Source organism: Stegostoma tigrinum, chromosome 37 (assembly GCF_030684315.1).
Source record: "Stegostoma tigrinum isolate sSteTig4 chromosome 37, sSteTig4.hap1, whole genome shotgun sequence".
NCBI classification, from domain to species: Eukaryota; Metazoa; Chordata; class Chondrichthyes; order Orectolobiformes; family Stegostomatidae; genus Stegostoma; species Stegostoma tigrinum.
The window spans coordinates 6,847,289-6,866,692 of record NC_081390.1 but is presented as its reverse complement, the minus strand read 5'-3'; the positions used below and the strand labels follow the sequence as shown (position 1 = coordinate 6,866,692).

At 45.1% G+C, this 19,404-nt stretch overlaps 1 protein-coding gene across 3 annotated transcripts in view; it reads right to left on the bottom strand.

Annotated features, from left to right (window-relative positions):
* The window catches only part of LOC125467419 (transmembrane protein 150A), a 93,647-nt gene extending 90,965 nt beyond the window's left edge, over positions 1–2,682 (bottom strand). For 2 of the 3 annotated variants that reach the window (XM_048563220.2, XM_048563222.2), the window contains exons 1-2: positions 2,263–2,369; positions 1,802–1,925 (exon numbers count right to left, since the gene is read on the bottom strand). In XM_048563220.2, the coding sequence (XP_048419177.1) occupies positions 1,802–1,866 (65 nt within the window). In that variant the 5' untranslated portion in view covers positions 1,867–1,925; positions 2,263–2,369. Of the gene's footprint in view, positions 1–1,801; positions 1,926–2,262; positions 2,370–2,586 lie in introns of those variants that run through there. The other variant, XM_048563221.2, reaches the window with a different exon arrangement.
* Between the last annotated feature and the right edge of the window lie 16,722 nt (positions 2,683–19,404).

Genomic DNA, 19,404 nt, shown 5'->3' with positions numbered 1-19,404 from the left:
CCCTAAGATGTGATGGGCACGTTTGCAGACTGAAGAGAGGGAAGCCTCAAATTGTACACCCAGGCTGTGCTTCAGACACAAACCCTCCTTCATTTTGGTAATACTCCTCCCTTGCTAAATCCTGTGTCTCATTTGCACGGTTTACTTGCAGCAGAGATGACCAGTTTTTTTTTAAAAATAGGATCCCCACAGTATGGAAGCAGTCCATTCAGCCCAACAAGTCCACACCAACCCTCCAAACAGCATTCCACCCAAGACTCTACTCTATCCTTGTACTTCTATGCCTAATGTATCTACACATCCCTGAAAACTACAGGCAATTTAGCATGGCCAATCCACTTGACTTGCACATCTTTGGACTTTGGGACGAAATTGGAGCACCTGGTGGAAACCCACACAGACACAGGGAGAATGTGCAAACTCCACACAGACAGTCGCCCGAGGCTGGAATCAAACCTAGGTCCCTGGCGCTGTGAGACAGCAGTGCTAATCACTAAGCCACCGTGCTATTAACACCCACTTTGCAACTGTACTTTTCCTCTTCTCTGTAACAATTACCACTCCCTTTGCCATTTGTTTTGTGACATCTGTGAACTCTATTTGCCCCTGTCCTACAACCTTTTCCTGACCTTCCCTTCTGTTTCACTCGCTCCCTGCTACCTTTATCAACAGCACAAGACCATCACTTTCCCACCTCTCTTCAGTTCCGATGAAACATCACATTGGACTTGCAATGTGAACTCTATTTATCTCCCCAAAGACACTGCCAGATCGGCTGAGGTCCTTCAGCACTTTCTGTTTTATTTCAGCTTTCCGCCTCTGTGGGTTTTTGCGTTTCTTTTAATGTGGAAGCTGATGGCGGGTTTTCAGAGATCTGCAAAAGGAGCTGAGTGTGGATGAAAAATGGGAGGGTGAACCTTGGAGGAAACACTAGAGGAGACCACGCAGGAGGAGGTAGAGAAGCCATTGTAAATGATTCTCCAGCCAGCACTCAATGGATCAGGCTGGATGACAGGCAGAGGTTTTGGAGAAGGATAATGCAACCAGATCAAAGGATGCAGCCAGGCCCCGAAAGATTAAGCAGGGATAGTCTACTGAGGTTACAGCCACATAGGCTGTAATTTGTGACTGAACAGCATCAAGAGGAGATGGCAGTACAGTCAGTCCTGAGAACAAACAACAGTACAGATAGTATTGAGAGTCAACAATACATTCAACAAGATAAGCACTGGCAATGAAGAGAGCAAGTAGATATTTATAGAGTGCTGAGGGCTGCAACTAGAAGCTGCAACAGTGACTGGTGATAGCTGCAAAATATCGAGACAGGAGTGAGGTGGAGAGAGTGTACTGTTTATTAGGAGGCAGTAGGGTGTGTGTGTGTCTGTGTGTGCATGTGTGTGTGATTGTGAGAATGTGACCATGTGTGTGTCTGTGTGAAGTTGCACGCAGCTGTCTATGTGTATCTCCTGTACATGTGTCTGAGTGTCTGTATATGTGTGCAGATGTATGCTTCTGTGTATCAGTCTGTGTATGTGTCTGCATGTATACACACTGACACACTTACGTCTGTGTGTGCACATGCCTGCAAGTGTGTGTCCTTCTATGTTTCTGTATCTACATGTACATGTATCTGGGTAAATCTGGCTGAGTGAGTGTCACTATGTGTGTGGGACTGTGAATATATCTGTGTGTGTTTCTGTTTGTGTCTGTGCGTGTACCTGTGTGAATGCCTGTTCTTTTGCATATTTCTTTCTCTCTCTCTCTCTCTCTGCCTGAGTGTCTGACGGTGCAGGATACTCACACGACCCAGAGCGCTGTGATGGTGGAGACGGACAGGCTAACGGGCAGGATGACCCAGGCTGTCATTCCAGGAGGCAGGCGGTGTCTGGCACGGTCCGAGACATGAGGACGAGCTTATCCTGTCACTGCAAACACAACCAGGGAGCGGGAATCAGAAAATACCACCGGAGCCAGGGCAATGCAGGAACGGTAACAGCCCACCGACTCGTCCCCTCCTTCAAAAAAAGTCACATTTATACTTCTGCCTGTCTTGAAAATAGTCCTGAAATATTCCTAAACTCCACATTTTGAAGCTGAGCCTGTTGTTTACACTGAGGTGGGGGTCGCTCCATTTAACTCTGCAAGCAGAGGTCAGGGTCTGGGAGTGAGCAGCGCCGGGTCCTCCAAATCCCGCAGAGTTACAACCTCAGCCCCCACCCCCGCAAACAACCTCCGGCCCCGTCTCTCCCCTCCATCACTTACTGATGTCGCCCTCGCACGGCCCCGGGGACCCGCGGATGCTCCCAGCCCGCGGGATGTCTCAGAGCTCCGGCAGCAACTGCAAGTCCAGCGACTGACTCACCGCTGCCTTCCGAGCGCTCCAACTGCAATCCGCCGCGATCAGCGCAGCGCTAGAGGGCTCCCCTGAGACAGAGATACAATCACTGTGGGCCGGGGGGAGGGAGAGAAACTGAGGCACGGTGACTGCGAGAGACACGGGCAGGGGGAGAGATAGAAACTAGACCGAGAAATCACTGGGAGAGACACGGGCAGGGGTGAGATGTAAATTAACTGAGAAATACTCACCGGCGGGAGAGAGATATAAACTGTTTGAGATATACTCGCTGGGAGAGACACGAGCGGGGGAGAGATATAAACTAACTGAGATAGACTCACTGGGAGAGACACAGGCAGGGGGAGAGATATAAACTAACTGAGATAGACTCACTGGGAGAGACACAGGCGCGGGAGAGATATAAACTAACTGAGATAGACTCACTGGGAGAGACACAGGCAGGGGGAGAGATATAAACTAACTGAGATAGACTCACTGGGAGAGACACAGGCAGGGGGAGAGATATAAACTAACTGAGATAGACTCACTGGGATAGACACAGGCGGGGGAGAGATATAAACTAACTGAGATAGACTCACTGGGAGAGACACGAGCAGGGGGAGAGATATAAACTAACTGAGATAGACTCACTGGGAGAGACACAGGCAGGGGGAGAGATATAAACTAACTGAGATAGACTCACTGGGAGAGACACAGGCAGGGGGAGAGATATAAACTAACTGAGATAGACTCACTGGGAGAGACACAGGCGCGGGAGAGATATAAACTAACTGAGATAGACTCACTGGGAGAGACACAGGTGGGGGAGAGATATAAACTAACTGAGATAGACTCACTGGGAGAGACACAGGCAGGGGGAGAGATATAAACTAACTGAGATAGACTCACTGGGATAGACACAGGCGGGGGAGAGATATAAACTAACTGAGATAGACTCACTGGGAGAGACACGAGCAGGGGGAGAGATATAAACTAACTGAGATAGACTCACTGGGAGAGACAGGCAGGGGGAGAGATATAAACTAACTGAGATAGACTCACTGGGAGAGACACAGGCGGGGGAGAGATATAAACTAACTGAGATAGACTCACTGGGAGAGACACAGGCAGGGGGAGAGATATAAACTAACTGAGATAGACTCACTGGGAGAGACACGAGCAGGGGGAGAGATATAAACTAACTGAGATAGACTCACTGGGAGAGACAGGCAGGGGGAGAGATATAAACTAACTGAGATAGACTCACTGGGAGAGACACAGGCGGGGGAGAGATATAAACTAACTGAGATAGACTCACTGGGAGAGACACAGGCAGGGGGAGAGATATAAACTAACTGAGATAGACTCACTGGGAGAGACACAGGCGGGGGAGAGATATAAACTAACTGAGATAGACTCACTGGGAGAGACACAGGCGGGGGAGAGATATAAACTAACTGAGATAGACTCACTGGGAGAGACACAGGCAGGGGGAGAGATATAAATTGAGATACACACAGGACAGGCAGACTGACAGAATACTGGTGAGACAGAGATATTCTAATTGGGATAATACAGACAGTGAGAAAGAGACTGAGAGATAAACACAGGTATAGAGAGATATAAACGAACAGAGACATACATACTACGAGGGAGAGACAGACATCAGAATGGGGGGGAATTACAGACACTGACAGAGAGTATAAGATACACTCACAGGCAGAGAGTCAGACACCTGGGGGGTGGGAGAAGGGTTGGGGGGGAAAGAGATATAGGTTGGGGGCATGGCATGAAAGGGGGAAGGGGAGGGAATTGGGTGTGGGGGGCAAAGAATGGGAGAGAGACGAGTTGGGTGGGGGGCAAAGAATGGGAGAGAGACGAGTTGGGTGGGGGAAGAAGGGGAGAGAGACGAGTTGGGTGGGGGGGTAGAAGGGGAGGGAGACGAGTTGGGTGGGGGAAGAAGGGGAGGAAGACGAGTTGGGTGGGGGAAGAAGGGGAGGGAGACGAGTTGGGTGGGGGAAGAAGGGGAGGGAGACGAGTTGGGTGGGGGGGTAGAAGGGGAAGGAGACGAGTTGGGTGGGGGGGTAGAAGGGGAGGGAGACGAGTTGGGTGGGGGAAGAAGGGGAGGGAGACGAGTTGGGTGGGGGAGGGAGACGAGTTGGGTGGGGGAAGAAGGGGAGAGAGACGAGTTGGGTGGGGGGGTAGAAGGGGAGGGAGACGAGTTGGGTGGGGGGGTAGAAGGGGAGGGAGACGAGTTGGGTGGGGGGGTAGAAGGGGAGGGAGACGAGTTGGGTGGGGGAAAGAAGGGGAAGGAGACGAGTGGGGGAGAATGGGAGGGAGACGAGTCGGGGGGGAAGAAGGGGGGTACGAAGGGGAGAAAGATGTATTAGGGGGAGAAGCGGGGATCAAAGGGGGAGAAGAAGGGCTGGGAGGCGAGTCGAGGGGAAGAAGGGGAGGGAGATGAGTTGGGGGGGGCAAGAAGGTGGGGAAGAAGCGGGGAGACGAGTCGGTGGGAGTAGAAGGGGAGTGACAGGAGTCGGAGGAAGAAGGGGAGTGAGACGAGTCGGTGGGAGTAGAAGGGGAGTGACAGGAGTCGGAGGAAGAAGAGGAGTGAGACGAGTCGGGGGGAATAGAAGGGGAGTGACAGGAGTCGGAGGAAGAAGGGGAGTGAGACGAGTCGGGGGGAATAGAAGGGGAGTGACAGGAGTCGGAGGAAGAAGGGGAGTGAGACGAGTCGGGGGGAGTAGAAGGGGAGTGACAGGAGTCGGAGGAAGAAGGGGAGTGAGACGAGTTGGGGGGAATAGAAGGGGAGTGACAGGAGTCGGAGGAAGAAGGGGAGTGAGACGAGTCGGGGGGAGTAGAAGGGGAGTGACAGGAGTCGGAAGAAGAAGGGGAGTGAGACGAGTCAGGGGGAATAGAAGGGGAGTGACAGGAGTCGGAGGAAGAAGGGCAGTGAGACGAGTCGGGGGGAGTAGAAGGGGGGTGACAGGAGTCGGAGGAAGAAGGGGAGTGAGACGAGTCGGTGGGAGTAGAAGGGGAGTGACAGGAGTCGGAGGAAGAAGGGGAGTGAGACGAGTCGGGGGGCAAGTAGGGGAAGGAGATTAGTTTGGGGGGAGAAGGGGAGGGAGACAAGAGGGAGAGAGATAAAATAACTGGGAAAACATAGTGTGAGAGGAACTGAGAGATTCAGTGTCAGGGAGGGAGACAGACAAGGAAAAGGCACAGATGGGAAGAGAGATTAACTGGAAAAATACAGACAAAGCAGTGAGAGATAGAGGGGTATGAAGTACGAGGTAAAGCTAACACAGAAAGTGCCTGAGGGAGAGACAGGTTAGCTCGTCTGAAAGAGATTAAGTAATGTACATGGGAAAGGACCGAAAGAGGGATAGCAAAACTGAGAGAGAGAAAATAAAAGTAAACTAATTGAAAAGACACTAAGAAAGGCAGATAAAGAGAGTGAGACAAATATCTAGGAGACTGATGGAAAAACTGAAAGATTAACAGAGAAACTGAGATGAGATTAGGTTAGACTAGATTCCCTACAGTGTGGAAACAGGCCCTTCGGCCCACCAAGTCCACACCGCCCCTTGCAGCATCCCGCCCAGACCCATCCCCCTTTAACCCACACACCCCTGAACACTACGGGCAATTTAGCATGGCCAATCCGCCTAGCCTGCACATCCTTGGACTGTGGGAGGAAACCGGAGCACCTAGAGGAAACCCACACAGACACGGGGAGAATGTGCAAACTCCACACAAGACAGGTACCCGAGGAGAAAGACAATGAGAGTTGACAGTCTGATGGAGAGACAGAGACTGAAAGACAAAGACTGAGTGTGTAAAGAGACAGAGGGAGAAACTGAAACAATGACTCAAAAAGAGATACTGAAAATTTGTAGAGCAACAGATTATGAAAAAAACAGAGAGAAGGAGAGATAGTAAAAACTAGTGATTGAGAGACTGGGGGGTACATGATGGACCACTGAGAGACAGCAAGGGCGATAAAGAGAGTGACTGAATCCTACTTCGTTCAGGGGCACTAACAGAGAGAGAGAGAGGTAGCGGGGGGGGGGGGGAAGTAGCATCACATGGTGAGCAGCTGGAACCCTTGATCCCCAATTCTGTGGTAGGGGATTGGACTGGAAGATGCTTTCTACAAAAAAAATGCCTGGGAAGTAAAGAAACACAGGATTTGGTGGCAAAAACAAAGTTGCTGAAAAAGCTCGGCAGGTCTGGCAGGATCTGTGAAGGAGAAAACAGAGTTAATGTTTCGGGTCTTCAGAACAGTTCTGAGGAAGCGTCACCAGACCTGAGACGTTAACTCTGTTTTCTCCTCCACAGATGCTGCCAGACCTGCCAAGCTTTTCCAGCAACTTTGTTTTTGTTCCTGATTTACAGCATTCGCAGTTCTTTTGGTTTTTATACAGGATTTGTTGATTTTTGCCTCCACCTTCTATGTTAATTAAGGGGAGGAAATCTCAGATTATACAGTTCCAAAGAGGTCACAGTCTCCAGGAAGCGTGCGCTGGAGCTCAGGGGTTGTCGCCCTCATTTGTGAGTTCATATCACACACCAAAAATCTGAGCCAATCATTTAGATCAACACTTTCCAACAGTACCAGAAGACAGCTACAATGTCAATGTTGGAATAAAATAAATTAAGGCCTCACTGTCTGCACTCTCAAATGGAAGAGACGCCTTGACACAATTTCAAGGAAGTGCAACAGACATGTCCTAGTCCGCTAAGCAATATTTATTCCCTAACTGATGTCATTAACAACAGACAGGGATATGGGCTAAAGGCAGGAGACTGGCACTGGACAGTAGATCCTATGCAGGCATGTTGGGCCAAATGGCCTCCTTCAGTGTGTAACAATTCAGAGATTATATTGCCGTTTTGGGGGAGCCTGCTGTGTTCAAACTCTGCCCCATTTTCCTATATTGTGACAGCGAATACATTTCAAAACGGTGTTTTATTGGCTGTAAAGCACTTAGGGGATGTCCTGAGGTTGTGAAAGAGCACTACAAAAATGCAAGTCTCCCAGTTACCTACAATTGAAGTCTGTATACCTTAACTGATCCATCCAGGCAGCTCCTCTACTTTGCCCATCGTTGCAGCAGTTAGGTCCAATGGTTTTTGCTTCCACTGTTCGCTGGGTTCTGTTCAGGAGTCGAATATCTGGTGTGTAAAGAATCTTCTAGTAAAGCTAGTGGTGAAGCTACCTTTAACTAGTTCGAACCCATGTCCCATTTGCATAATTATATTGAAGGATCAGTCATTTCCATTTTCTTAATTATGAGATACATAAGATCATCTCTCAGACGCCTTGATCCAGACTAATATAAACTAGCATTCTTGTGTATCACATGTAACACCTAAAGTGAGCCTATGATTATATTACTGACTGATACATGGGATTAGTGGAGACTCCACTTTGCTGCCACTATGACGACTTGAGCAATGTGCTTCTCACTTTGAAAGTCATGGATCTTTGTCAGGACAGTGTACGCATAGGGGAAGCTAGGTAAACACATGGAGGAGAAAGAAACAGAAGGATAAGCTGTTGATGAATACAGTGAGGAGTTGATGTGGGGTGTAAACCCTGACATTGTCAATTGGCTGCTCTCTTTCCTCAGCAAGAGGTTTGTGGGTCTGAGTCCCATGTTGGAGGCTTAGACCCAAAGCAATAGTCTGGCACTCTCATGTACACTGATGGAATGCAGCATTGTTCAAGGTGCTAACTTTCAGATCTGACATAGATGAGACTGAAGTAATCCAAAAATATGTGGCATGAATCGCTGAGGTGTATATCATTGTCACACCTTTGATCAAAGATGGGACACACTGCAGCAAAGGAGAAAGGTAAAAGATTTAAGATTTTATGGTTCACTTTAACTGTAAGAACCAAGTCAATTTTAATAGTTTTAACCAACCTGTTCAGGCACACATCCAAAGCAGGTGGAACTTAAACCCAGACTGGCTCAGAGACAGGAACACTACTGCCACACCACACAAGTGCTTCACTTGCAATTATAGACTGCGTTTGGGAGGGCCAATCTAAAAGTTTACTAATTCTGATTAGATAGAAGACCTGATTAATGTTCAAATATGTTTTCTCAAGTTTTACAGAACATATTAAGTTTATCATAACTAGTGTAAAGGGAATAATATTTAATAAAAGCAGTGGTATCAGTCCATCCACTTTGAGACGTCAGTTTGTGACACTGAGTGATTGGCACACATCTCTGGTCTTGTTCTGGTAACTGAAACTCCTCTTTTATCTTCAGTCAATTCAACAATGTAATTGAGTTACATTTGGAGCTTTTTCTGCCTGTTTTTTCAGCAATCTGTACGGTACTGTGCAAAACTGTTACATCCACACAGTGGTTTTTACAAGCCTGTCACTGAGTATCTCTGTAACCTTCTCCAGCCCTTCTCTCAGCACTCCACTTCCTTCTATTTGTGACCTTGAGTTCACCACTCAGGCCCTAAGCTCTAGGATCAGTCTTTGTGCTTCAGACCATGAGATTATTGTTAGTTTTTATTATTACCAGGTATTTTCCCAATCAAACCTGTTCAGTGATGTCATTACACACCTCTACAGCAGATGTGACTTGAACCTGAGTGTCCTGGCTCAGAGATAGGGACACTACCATTGTGCCATAAGAGCCCTTTGTATTACTGTTATTATTGTCATTAATCATGTAAGCATAATGCTTTCTTCATGAACAGAGGCATTTCAATCTAATTGTTTTCAATTGGCTAAGTAGTATCCACCCAATTCCTTATTGATTTCTTTAAAAATAATAGCCATCTTATAGCATCATTCACTGAAATACCAATCATTTTACAAGATCATCCCTCAACTCACAAACCCAAAGTCTCATTTCATTGTCCCTACTGGGTGTCAGGGAGCAGAGGTTTGGAAACTCTGCTCTACTGCAACCAGAGCTGTGCTTCAAAACAAGTCTCTGGGTCGAGATCAAGAGTTCACAGACCGGACTGTCTCATCTTTTGGATGTTCTTTATCATCCTAGACCATAAAATATGACAAGCAGTTACCCGGTGTCTTTAACACACAGTAATACTGCAACAGACATTAAGCAGAAGTGATCAGACAAAACTTTGTCACGTTTTTAAGCTCAGATGGGCAAAATCTTAGTCAAAATTGTGAGATTTAAGGAGCACCATTAGGCGGGCAGACAGACAGCTGGCAAAGGGGAGACGTATAGCAAGAACTGATTCCAGAGTTTAGGGCCTGAATGCTGAAGTCAGGGTCACAAATGGATGATGCAGAGTACTGAGAAGGTTGTAGGGCTGGAGAAGGTTACAGAGATAAAATGGGGCACTCCATACAGAGGTAGTTTATATTATGTGAATGTAATAGCTTTGCACAGCACCATACAGCTTGGTGAATAACCAGAAAAAGAGATTCCTGATGTAACTCAACTAAGTTGTTGAACTAGTCTTGGGTCTTGTGATAACAACACTATTGTTTTAAGTAGATAGTCTGTTTGAATTGAATGTGTTGATATATAATTTGTCTGACCCAAACAAAGCATATGTGCCAAATAAATGTGATTGAGATTTCATCGATAGGACAGACATCTTTATTGGCGAGGTGTTGGGAGGGGAACTCAATGGGTGTTGGGCATGGCTAGGTGCTGGCAATGTCCTTTTGAGCCAGTAGATTGTGGGTTCAATCACTATCCCAGCTAGACTACACATTGTGACTGCTGACGCTCCTGTGCAGTAGTGAGGGAGTGCGGCACAGTCAAAAAGTGCTGTCTTTCAATTGAGTTACATTTCACATCTCTTCTTCTGATTATCCACCAAGCTGCATGGTATTGTACAAAACAATTCCATCCAGACAATTTACAAGTGGCTGTGTGTGGAGTATCCCATTCTGTCTTTGTCACCTGTTTTTTCTGGTACAACCTTCTCAGAATTTTGCGTTTTTCCATTTGTGGCCCTGACTTCAACTCTCCATTGTTTATTAACACACAGCAGCATATTAACCTTTCCCTGTTTTATTGCATTTGATTGGCTGCCAGAAAATCTCACTTATGCTTGCTGTGTTTCTACACTTTTCCTGGAGCATTGTGCAAAGTGGTTGACTACCAGGTAGACTAATTAATGGCCTGACAGACATGGCAGGAATGTGTCTGCCTTCGCATTGTTCCCTTTATGTAGTGGATGGTGTATTGGGCTCTGACAGCTAATGGGCGAAGGAGCAGAGCCTTCTCCTCCAATCACACACAAATATCCCACTGGATGTGAATCTGGATCTGCAGTTTCTACTCACCATTCCTGTCTGGAGTGGGAATCGTTTCCTCCACTTCCTGACTCAGAAGCACACAAGCTGCTATTGTGGCAAAAGCTTCTTTCAGTCTGAGGTTCCAAAGCATCTTATGTGTTCCTCTCCTGGCTCAGTTTAGATAAAAGGTGCTGCCATGTCAAGGAAAATGGTCCCAAATTCGATACCAGTGCTGAAACACTGGAATACTGCAGAATTAAAAAGGATTTTGGTCCCTCATGACTATCAGAGGATTAGAGGACAGTTAGAGACAGTTAGAGAAGATAGCCATTTGACCTGGATGTATGCTGCTCATGCAGGATCAAGTAGACAAGAGAGCATGGACCCATATCCCAACATAGGTTAACAATAAATTGTTTTATTTGGAATTAATACCTTTCAGGCGTTTCACAAATATAAGAGTGGGTGTTGAACATTAACTGATTTGGCAAAGGTGATCAAAGTGAAAGATTCTGAAGTAGGCACCTGACCATGAAGAGGAATAGTAGCGAGGCTGGGGGACATTTTCACACTGATGGACTGACAGCTGGAGGCTCTGTGGAGCAGAGGACAAGAGATAATAAAGAGGATATCAGACGAAGAAGAAGACAGCAACGGAGCAACAAATGTATAAAATAAAACTCTCAAAAGCCAGGGGCCATTAATATTAGATAATTTTGGAAAACATCACAAATAAACTCAGAAAATATCTTCTGGCAGAGATTTTGAACATGCTACCACTTGGCATATTTGAGACAAGTTACAGACACTAATAATGCTAAACCAGAAAGACGGATGAAATCAGAGAGATAGAGGGACACGTCGATACAGGGAGGAGAAGATTATGTAAGCAGAAAGATGTAAAGATCAGCTTGACCTGTTGTGTTGAATGGCCTGTTCCTCTGGTATCACTTCTGTATCACACGTAGAGCTGGAGGTCATTGCAAAATTGCACATGAAAGAGAGGGACTGAAAGTTCATCTTGAGCAATAACACCAATTTGTAGCATCCCTGTCTATAATATGCCAAACACTGTCATACTGACTTCAATTGAATTGTTTGAGTGAGTCGATTAGTGAGCAGTCAGTATTACTACCTGTTACATATGAGCCCAAAGACTGAAATTTTGTGCTCCTAAGATGTTGCTTGGCCTGCTGTGCTCATCCAGCTCGACACTTTGTTCTCTCGGATTCTCCAGCATCTGCAGTTCCTACTATGTCTTCTACCTCAAGTGTTTTGATTCGGGAAGAAATAATCAGGGCTGACAGTTTCAGGAGGACAGGGAGGAAAATGAAGGAGTGAATATATTTACGTAGGCTGGGGAAATTCAGCTTTAAAGACAAGGTCAGGTTTTCTGTCGTCTGAATGGACCCATCTCCCTCATTGATTGTTACCGTGATCTCTTCAAACGATTGCAAAATCTGAAAAGTGGACAGGAAATTATCCAGTTTTAGCTACTTAATAGGATTGTCTGGCAACCAGGAAGTGAAGGCATTGATCAGTACTGCCCAGATGCCCTGATGAGTCATCAGTTTAAGGTAATAATCTTGCACAGAAGGATGAAGATATTGACATTACAGGAAGCACAGAACTGCATGTCTTCAACAGAAGACAGTCAGATAGAGGTATAAGTGTGTAGTCTGTTTCTGAACAATAATTCCTGAAGCTAAGCTGCAGAAAGCTATTATTGCTAAGGAACAACATGAACACTGGTAAAAGAATAGAAGTATCCAAACTATTGAAATGCACTGACAATAATAATCAGGAATATTAATAGCAGCTATAGCAGACAGCAAGAAAACAGTGAGCTGCTTATACAAGTAACGTTTCTGGATATTTTGTTTTCTCAGGAGTAAAGCACAAGCAGTTTCACAGAGGCAATTATTAGCTCTTAATATAACATAAGATATACACACCACCTTATCATATTACTTAAGACATCCTAAACCTACTCTATTCCATTCCTCTTGTGTTCAGCTCTTCTGTCCAAGTTTGGATCAAGTAATGAGATCAGAAGCTGAACGGCTCTGGTGGAACCCAAACTGGGCATCAATGAGCAAGTTACTGAGTAAATACTGTTTGATAGCACTGTTGCTAATCCCTTTCAATACTTTGCTGATGATTGAGAGTAGTACGAAGGGCCAGCAATTGGCCAGTCTGCATTTTACCTACTCTTTGTGGGCAGGGCATACCCGAGTATTTTTCCACATTGACAGGTAGATGTCAGCATTGTAGCTGCAGTGGAGTAGATTGGATGGGGGTGTTCTGAGTTCAGGTGGATAAATCAGATGGACTGAATTTTCTAGCAATAGCACTGAAGACTTGGGGCTCCAAATCTAGCCATACCCCTTGCCGAGCTGTTCTGGTACAGCTAAACACGAGTATCTGTCTCGCAATGTGGACAATTGCCCAAAGCTATCCTGCCCATAAAAAGCAGAACCAGCTCAAACCTGCCAGTTCCTGCCCAATCAGCCGACTGTCAATCATCAAAAAAATGATGGAAAGGATTGTGAATGGTGCCATCAAACAGCACATGGTAAATGCGATATAATGTGGATAAATGTGAGGTTATCCACTTTGGTCGCAAAAACAGAAATGCAGATTATTCTCTGAATGGTGGCAGTTTAGGAAAAAATTGAGGTGTTATGAGACCTGGGTATCATGGTGGAAGTTGCCAAAGGTTGGCATGGGGGTGCAGCAGGCGGTGAGGGAAGCTGGCTTTCATAGCGAGAGGGTTTGAGCATATGAATAAGGATATCCTGCTGCATTTATACGGGGCCTTCAGGAGGCCACACCTCGAGTATTATGTGCAGTTTTGCTCTCCTTGTCTGAGGAAGGAAATTCTTGCTATTGAGGGAGCCCAGCGAAGGTTCAATAGATTCCTGGGATTGCAGGACTGACAAATGAGGAAAGACTGGATCGACTGGACTTGTATTTGCTGTAATTTAGAAGAATGAAGGGGTGTCATATAGAAACACGTAAAATCCTGATGAGGAAAGAATGTTCCAATGTTGGGGAAGTCATGAACTAGAGTTTACAGTCTAACAATAAAGGATAATCCATTCAGGACCAAAATGAGGAAGAATTTCTGCACTCAGAGAGTTGTGAACCTGTGGAATTCTGTCCCACAGGATGCTGTTGGGGCCAGTTCACTCGATGTATTCAAGAGGGAGCTGGATATGGCCTTTGCGGCTAAAGGGATCCGGGGATATGGAGAGAAAGTGGGAATGAGATACTGGATTGCATGATCAGCCATGATCATACTGAATGGTGGTGCAGGCTCGAACAGCCAAATGGCCTACTCCTGCACCTATTTTCTATGTTTCTATGTCATAACCTGCTCATTAACACTCAGTTTGGGTTCCATCAGGGCCAATTAGCTTTTGACCTCTTTACAGCCTTGGTCCAATCAAAAAAGCTGAAGAGTTTAGAGTGATTACCCTTGACATCAAGGCAGCATTTGACCAAATATAATATCAAGGCGCCCAAGTAAAACTAGGGCCAAAGAAAATCAGGGAGAAACTCGTTATCAGTTGGAATCATACCCAGTGAGATGGAAAATGGTTGTAGTTCTTGGAGGTCAAGCATCTCCATCTCAAAACATCTCTGCAGGAGTTCCTCAGGGTAGTGTCCAAGGTCCAACCACCTTCGGCTGCTTCATCAATGACCTTCCCTCCATCATAAGATCAGAAGTGGGGATGTTTGCTGATGACTGCACAATGTCCAGCAGCATTTGCAATTCCTCAGATACTGAAGCAGTTCAAGTTCTTATAGAGCGAGACCTGGTTTGGGCTGAAAAGTGACAAGTAAAATTCACATGACTCAAGTGCCACATAATAACCTTCTCCAACAAGACAGAATGGAATCATCACCTCTTCACATTCTACAGTATTACCAACATTAAATCTCCCAATAGCAATATTCTGGGCATTACAGCATCAGAAAATGAATTGAACAAGCAATATTAATACTATGACTACAAGAGCAAGTCAAAGGCTAGGAATTCTGTGGACAGTAACCCACTTCCTGTCTCCTTCAAGCCTGCCCACAGTCTACAAGGCTAAAGTCAGGAGTGTGACAGAATAGTTCCCATTTGCCTGGATAAATGCACCTCCAAAAACACTTAAGAAGCTTGACAGCATCCAGGACAAAGCAGGCCATCTGATTGGCACCATCACCATAAACAATCACTCCGTTTCCACCACTCCCACCAATGTACAGCAGTAACAGCGTGCACCATCTACAAGATGCATTGCAAAAACTCACCAAGGCTCCTTAGACAGCAGCTCCAAGCCTGAGACCTATACCATCTAGAAGGACAAAGGCAGCAGATGGATGGGAACACCACCACCTGCAAGTTCCCCTTCAAGGCACTCATCATCCTAAGTTGGAAACATATCACCATTCCTTCAGCGTCGCTAGGTCAATATCCTGCAACTCCCTCACTAAGAGCACTGTGGGTGTAACTACATCACATGGATAGTAGCTCACCTTCTTTAGGGCATTGGCAATATTGTATATGGTGATCGCTCTGAAAAGGTTAATGTTCACATCACATTGTCTACACCCATTGCACTGATGTCACACACAGGCAAAATGTTTTACTGTAGTTACTGGAGGGACCATATATGCACCAGCCCCTGAAGTTCCTTACAATTACTCCTGGCCATATGTGGTTGTGTTTATTGTTATTTTAGAACAACATGTCTTCTGTAGATAGTCTGCAGAGGTGTGTCCTCTGCCGATATTCTAGATGGACCCCAGGCATAGCAAAAACAAAGGATTGGGGGCAGCAAGCGATCTGAAAAACACCCTTGTCCAGTACATACTTGTAGAGATGGAAAATATCACAAAACTTATCTTGGAGAGTCCTAACAGCACAAGTGGTGCAGCCAGTATCATCCGCATCCTGTGAACAAATAAGAATGAAAGAACTGTAAGGGCAGGATTCCTGGGAGGCTGGAATTTGTGCCACTTCCCATTGTGTCAGCACCAATCTTCCTCCACGACCATTTCTGAGGAGGCCACCTTAAGGGGAATTTTCCAGTCGGAAGGCAGGGCCCGCACTGTGGCTGAAATGCAGTCAGTGAATATCAGATAGTGATGGGGTGGAATGGGCCAGGATCGGTATGAGTTGCCCCATACAGTCAAGGAACAGCAGCTTATGGCTGATCTTCAAGCATATGTTTTAGATTTGATTTTCCAAGGGCACCTGTACATTATAGGGCTCTGTCCCAGTCTCTCCCTCTCTCTCTGCAAGCCTCAACAGTTTCCACTTCAGGTACTGGGCTGCAAATGTGTTCATAATAGAGGCGCTCCTGTTGTCTCTCCAGCTTCAGAGGACACCTACCAGACAACAGATAGCCCTAGACCTAATTTCCATGCTGGTTGACTGTTACCAAATTATTGCAGACCTGCATTTGATCCCAATGTCAGGATTTCAATTCCAATCAGACATTCTAGCCTTGGGTGCATTGATGATCATACTTCAGATATATGGAGAAAATTGATTCATTCTGAAAAGCTCAAGCGATCTCAAAATAATATTGCATGAATTTTGAATGCTGGTGGCAATTGAGATTGAAGAGTGAAGGGACAACTCTTTAAAACTGAGATGAGGAGGAATTCCCTCAGCCAGGTGAATCTGTGGAACTCTCTGCCACAGAAGACTGTGGAGACCAAGTAATTAAGTATATTTAAGACAGAGGTAGAAAGATTCTGGATTAATAAGGGGATCAAAGGCTATGGGAGAAAGCAGGAGAATGAGGTTGAGATATCAGGCATAATTGAATATTGGAGCAAATTCAATCAGCCAAATAGCCTAATTCTGCTCTTATATCCTGTCAACAATGGCATATTCAATTAGCAGGAAACCTAAAATCAGAGAGATAATGAATTCATCAAAAATACATGTTGGATCCCTAGCTTAAGGCTGTTTCACATCAGGAGCTACTATGTGTAGAGAAATGTACCAGATGCTATTGTAACCAGCGCTGTCAGTTAGTAAAGTTTATATCTGCCATTGGCATCAGAGATGCAGTAAATAGGGTAGCAACTGAATGGTTAAAATCTTCGGGTTATGTATATGCGAAGGAAATGTATCAGCTATTGCCTCATTAGACTGCAGAAGGTGCATTTAAATAATGGCTGTTTTTATGTGGAAATGCAATTTAGTTGTTTTGAGAAAGTGTTTGTTGCTAACTTGTGTCATATACCAGTTTGAACACAGGAGTATGTACAGAACTAACACTTTCCTTGCATAGAGATAGTAGGAACTGCTGATGCTGGAGAAGGGTCCCGACCCAAAATGTCAAACGTTCCTGCTCCTCTGATGCTGCTTGGCACGCTGTGTTCATCCAGCTTCACACCATGTTATCTCACTTTCCTTGTATATTGTGGTTTTAAGTTTAATGCAGGAGCTTAATTCTTTTAATCCTGCTTCTGTGAGAGCCCGAGTATGCAACATATGAACTCAAATACAGAGGTATTGTCACACCATCACCCAACAAATGAGTCACTGAAAATGAAAAGGAGCCTCTGACAAACAAAACGTAAACTCTGAAAATTATAATTTCCAATTCTGGGCACCAAAAGGGTATGAAGACTTTGTACAGGGTTCAGAAAAGATTTACTAGAATGGCTCCAGGGATTAAGGATTTCAGAGGAGCTGGGGCTACTTTGAGAACAGCCAAGAAACCAGAGAGGTTTTGATGGAGGTATTTAAAATGATGAAGTGTTTAGATGAAATAATGAGAAATTTTCCATTTTCCATTAAATATTCAGATGAACCCAGATTTCACTTCACTTAAATTTATTGCAAATAGAGGAAACACAAGGAAAACTCTCAGACAAAATATGCCTCAGATTTGGATTGCACTCCCTCTCCATTGAGGCACATTCATAGTCAAAAAGAAACTGGATAACTACTTGGAGAAAAGAAATCAGAGAAACATTGGGTGAGGGCGTAGGGAATAGAGGTGGGGCTGACTTAATTCCTCTTTGAACAAATTGATGCAAATGGGCTGAATAGCTTCCCTCTGTACTGCACTGTTCTATTGGAGTCAAAACACATCGCAAAGATGCCTGATAGAAGTTGATGAGGGGTTAAAAGGGGCAGGACAGGGAGGGGAGGTAAGGTGCCTAGAGGAAGGAGAAGACCTTGAGCCTTTAATTCCTCTCCCTGGTCCCCCACCCCTTCTCAATGAGTTCAGAAGGTCAGAACAGCTTGAATCCCATTCCTCATACTAAAAATGAAGACAGATGGCTCTGAGAAAGTGGCATCATGGCAGGTCACATTGTCACATTCTTATTTCAAACGTAAATGAATCAATCACACATAGGAATCAGTGAAACTATAATCTGTGTCCCTTACTCAAAGACAATGCATACATTTTGTTCACTGGGAGACTACATACAATATATTTGACTTTGATCACTGTTGCCCTGTTGAGACAGCAATTTTAGGGATTTGAAAGTTAATGTTATTATATGACATCAGACAGACAGCAGGCTCTCCTACAATAAATCCTAAAAGGAAAGAACAGCACATTTGAGCTCAAAGTCCCAACAGCAAGTCTCAAGAATTCCGGTGCAATTTCTGTTTGCTCCAGAAATTCTAGGCCAAGAGGGACAGCTCAGACCATCAATCTTTTCTCTTGTTTCAAACAGCACCTTTCAATTACTCGCTCCTTGAATGGACAGATATGAGCATCACCCAGTGGTGAAGCTTTGTAAGTCACTGTGTCTAAAAAAGACTAAAAGAACAGAAGTTAAGGACACAAGAATGTAAGTATGCTTAGAAGAGACAAATAAAGATAGAGGAAAGGAGAATGGGAGACAGGAAATTAATACTGGCTGAAAGGAGGCTGAAACAAGTTTTAGAAAACATTTTTATTTTAATTCACTCGCGCGATGTGGATGTACTGGCTGGCCAGCATTTATTACCTGCCCCTGGTTGCCCTTGAGGTGAGCTGCCTTCTTGAATTGCTGCAGTCCATGTGCAGTACCGTGAGAGACTCAGAGCAAAAGAGAGAGAGAAACAGAATGGTATAGGAAGCTATCATTCAAAAAACAGAGGTCAGAGCTGAACAACAACAAACTTAAATGAAATGAAAGGCACTTCCCATGAGTATTAGAAAAGAAAGTGTGCCATGGAACCAGCGAAGGAAGTGTTACGTCTGAAGAGCATAGCTTGGTCAAAGAGAAAAGATTAAAGAGTGTCTGAAAGGAAGAAAGTGAAGTCGAGGGGTGAAGGAAGGAAATTACAGAGGTTGGCACCTCAACAACTGAAAGTGACACCCTCACTGGTGAAGAATTTCTAATTGGAGAAGACCTGAAGTCCAGAATTAGAGCACAGCCGATATCTTGGAGGGCTGTGGAGCTGGAAGAGATTACAGAGACAGGGAGGGACAAGGTCAGGGAAGGAGTTGTTAATAAAGATGAAAACCTCAAAAATCAAGATGTTGCTTGAATGGGAAGCAGTGTCAAACAGTGAGCACAGAGGCAACAGGTGATCAGATCAAGCACGGTTAGCAAACATTTGAATGATCACAAGTTTACGGAGCGTAGAATGTGGACAAGCAGTGAGCAGTCCTTTGGAATGGCCAAGTCTAAAGGTTAAAAAGGTAGGGATGAGGGTTTCACCAGCTGAGATGGGGGTAAAGTCAAGCTATGTTACAGAGACTGAAAATAAATGCTGATATGATGGTGTAAGTACGTGGTTAGAAGCTTATCTCAGAAGGAAAGGTGAAACAACCACACATCAACGAATACC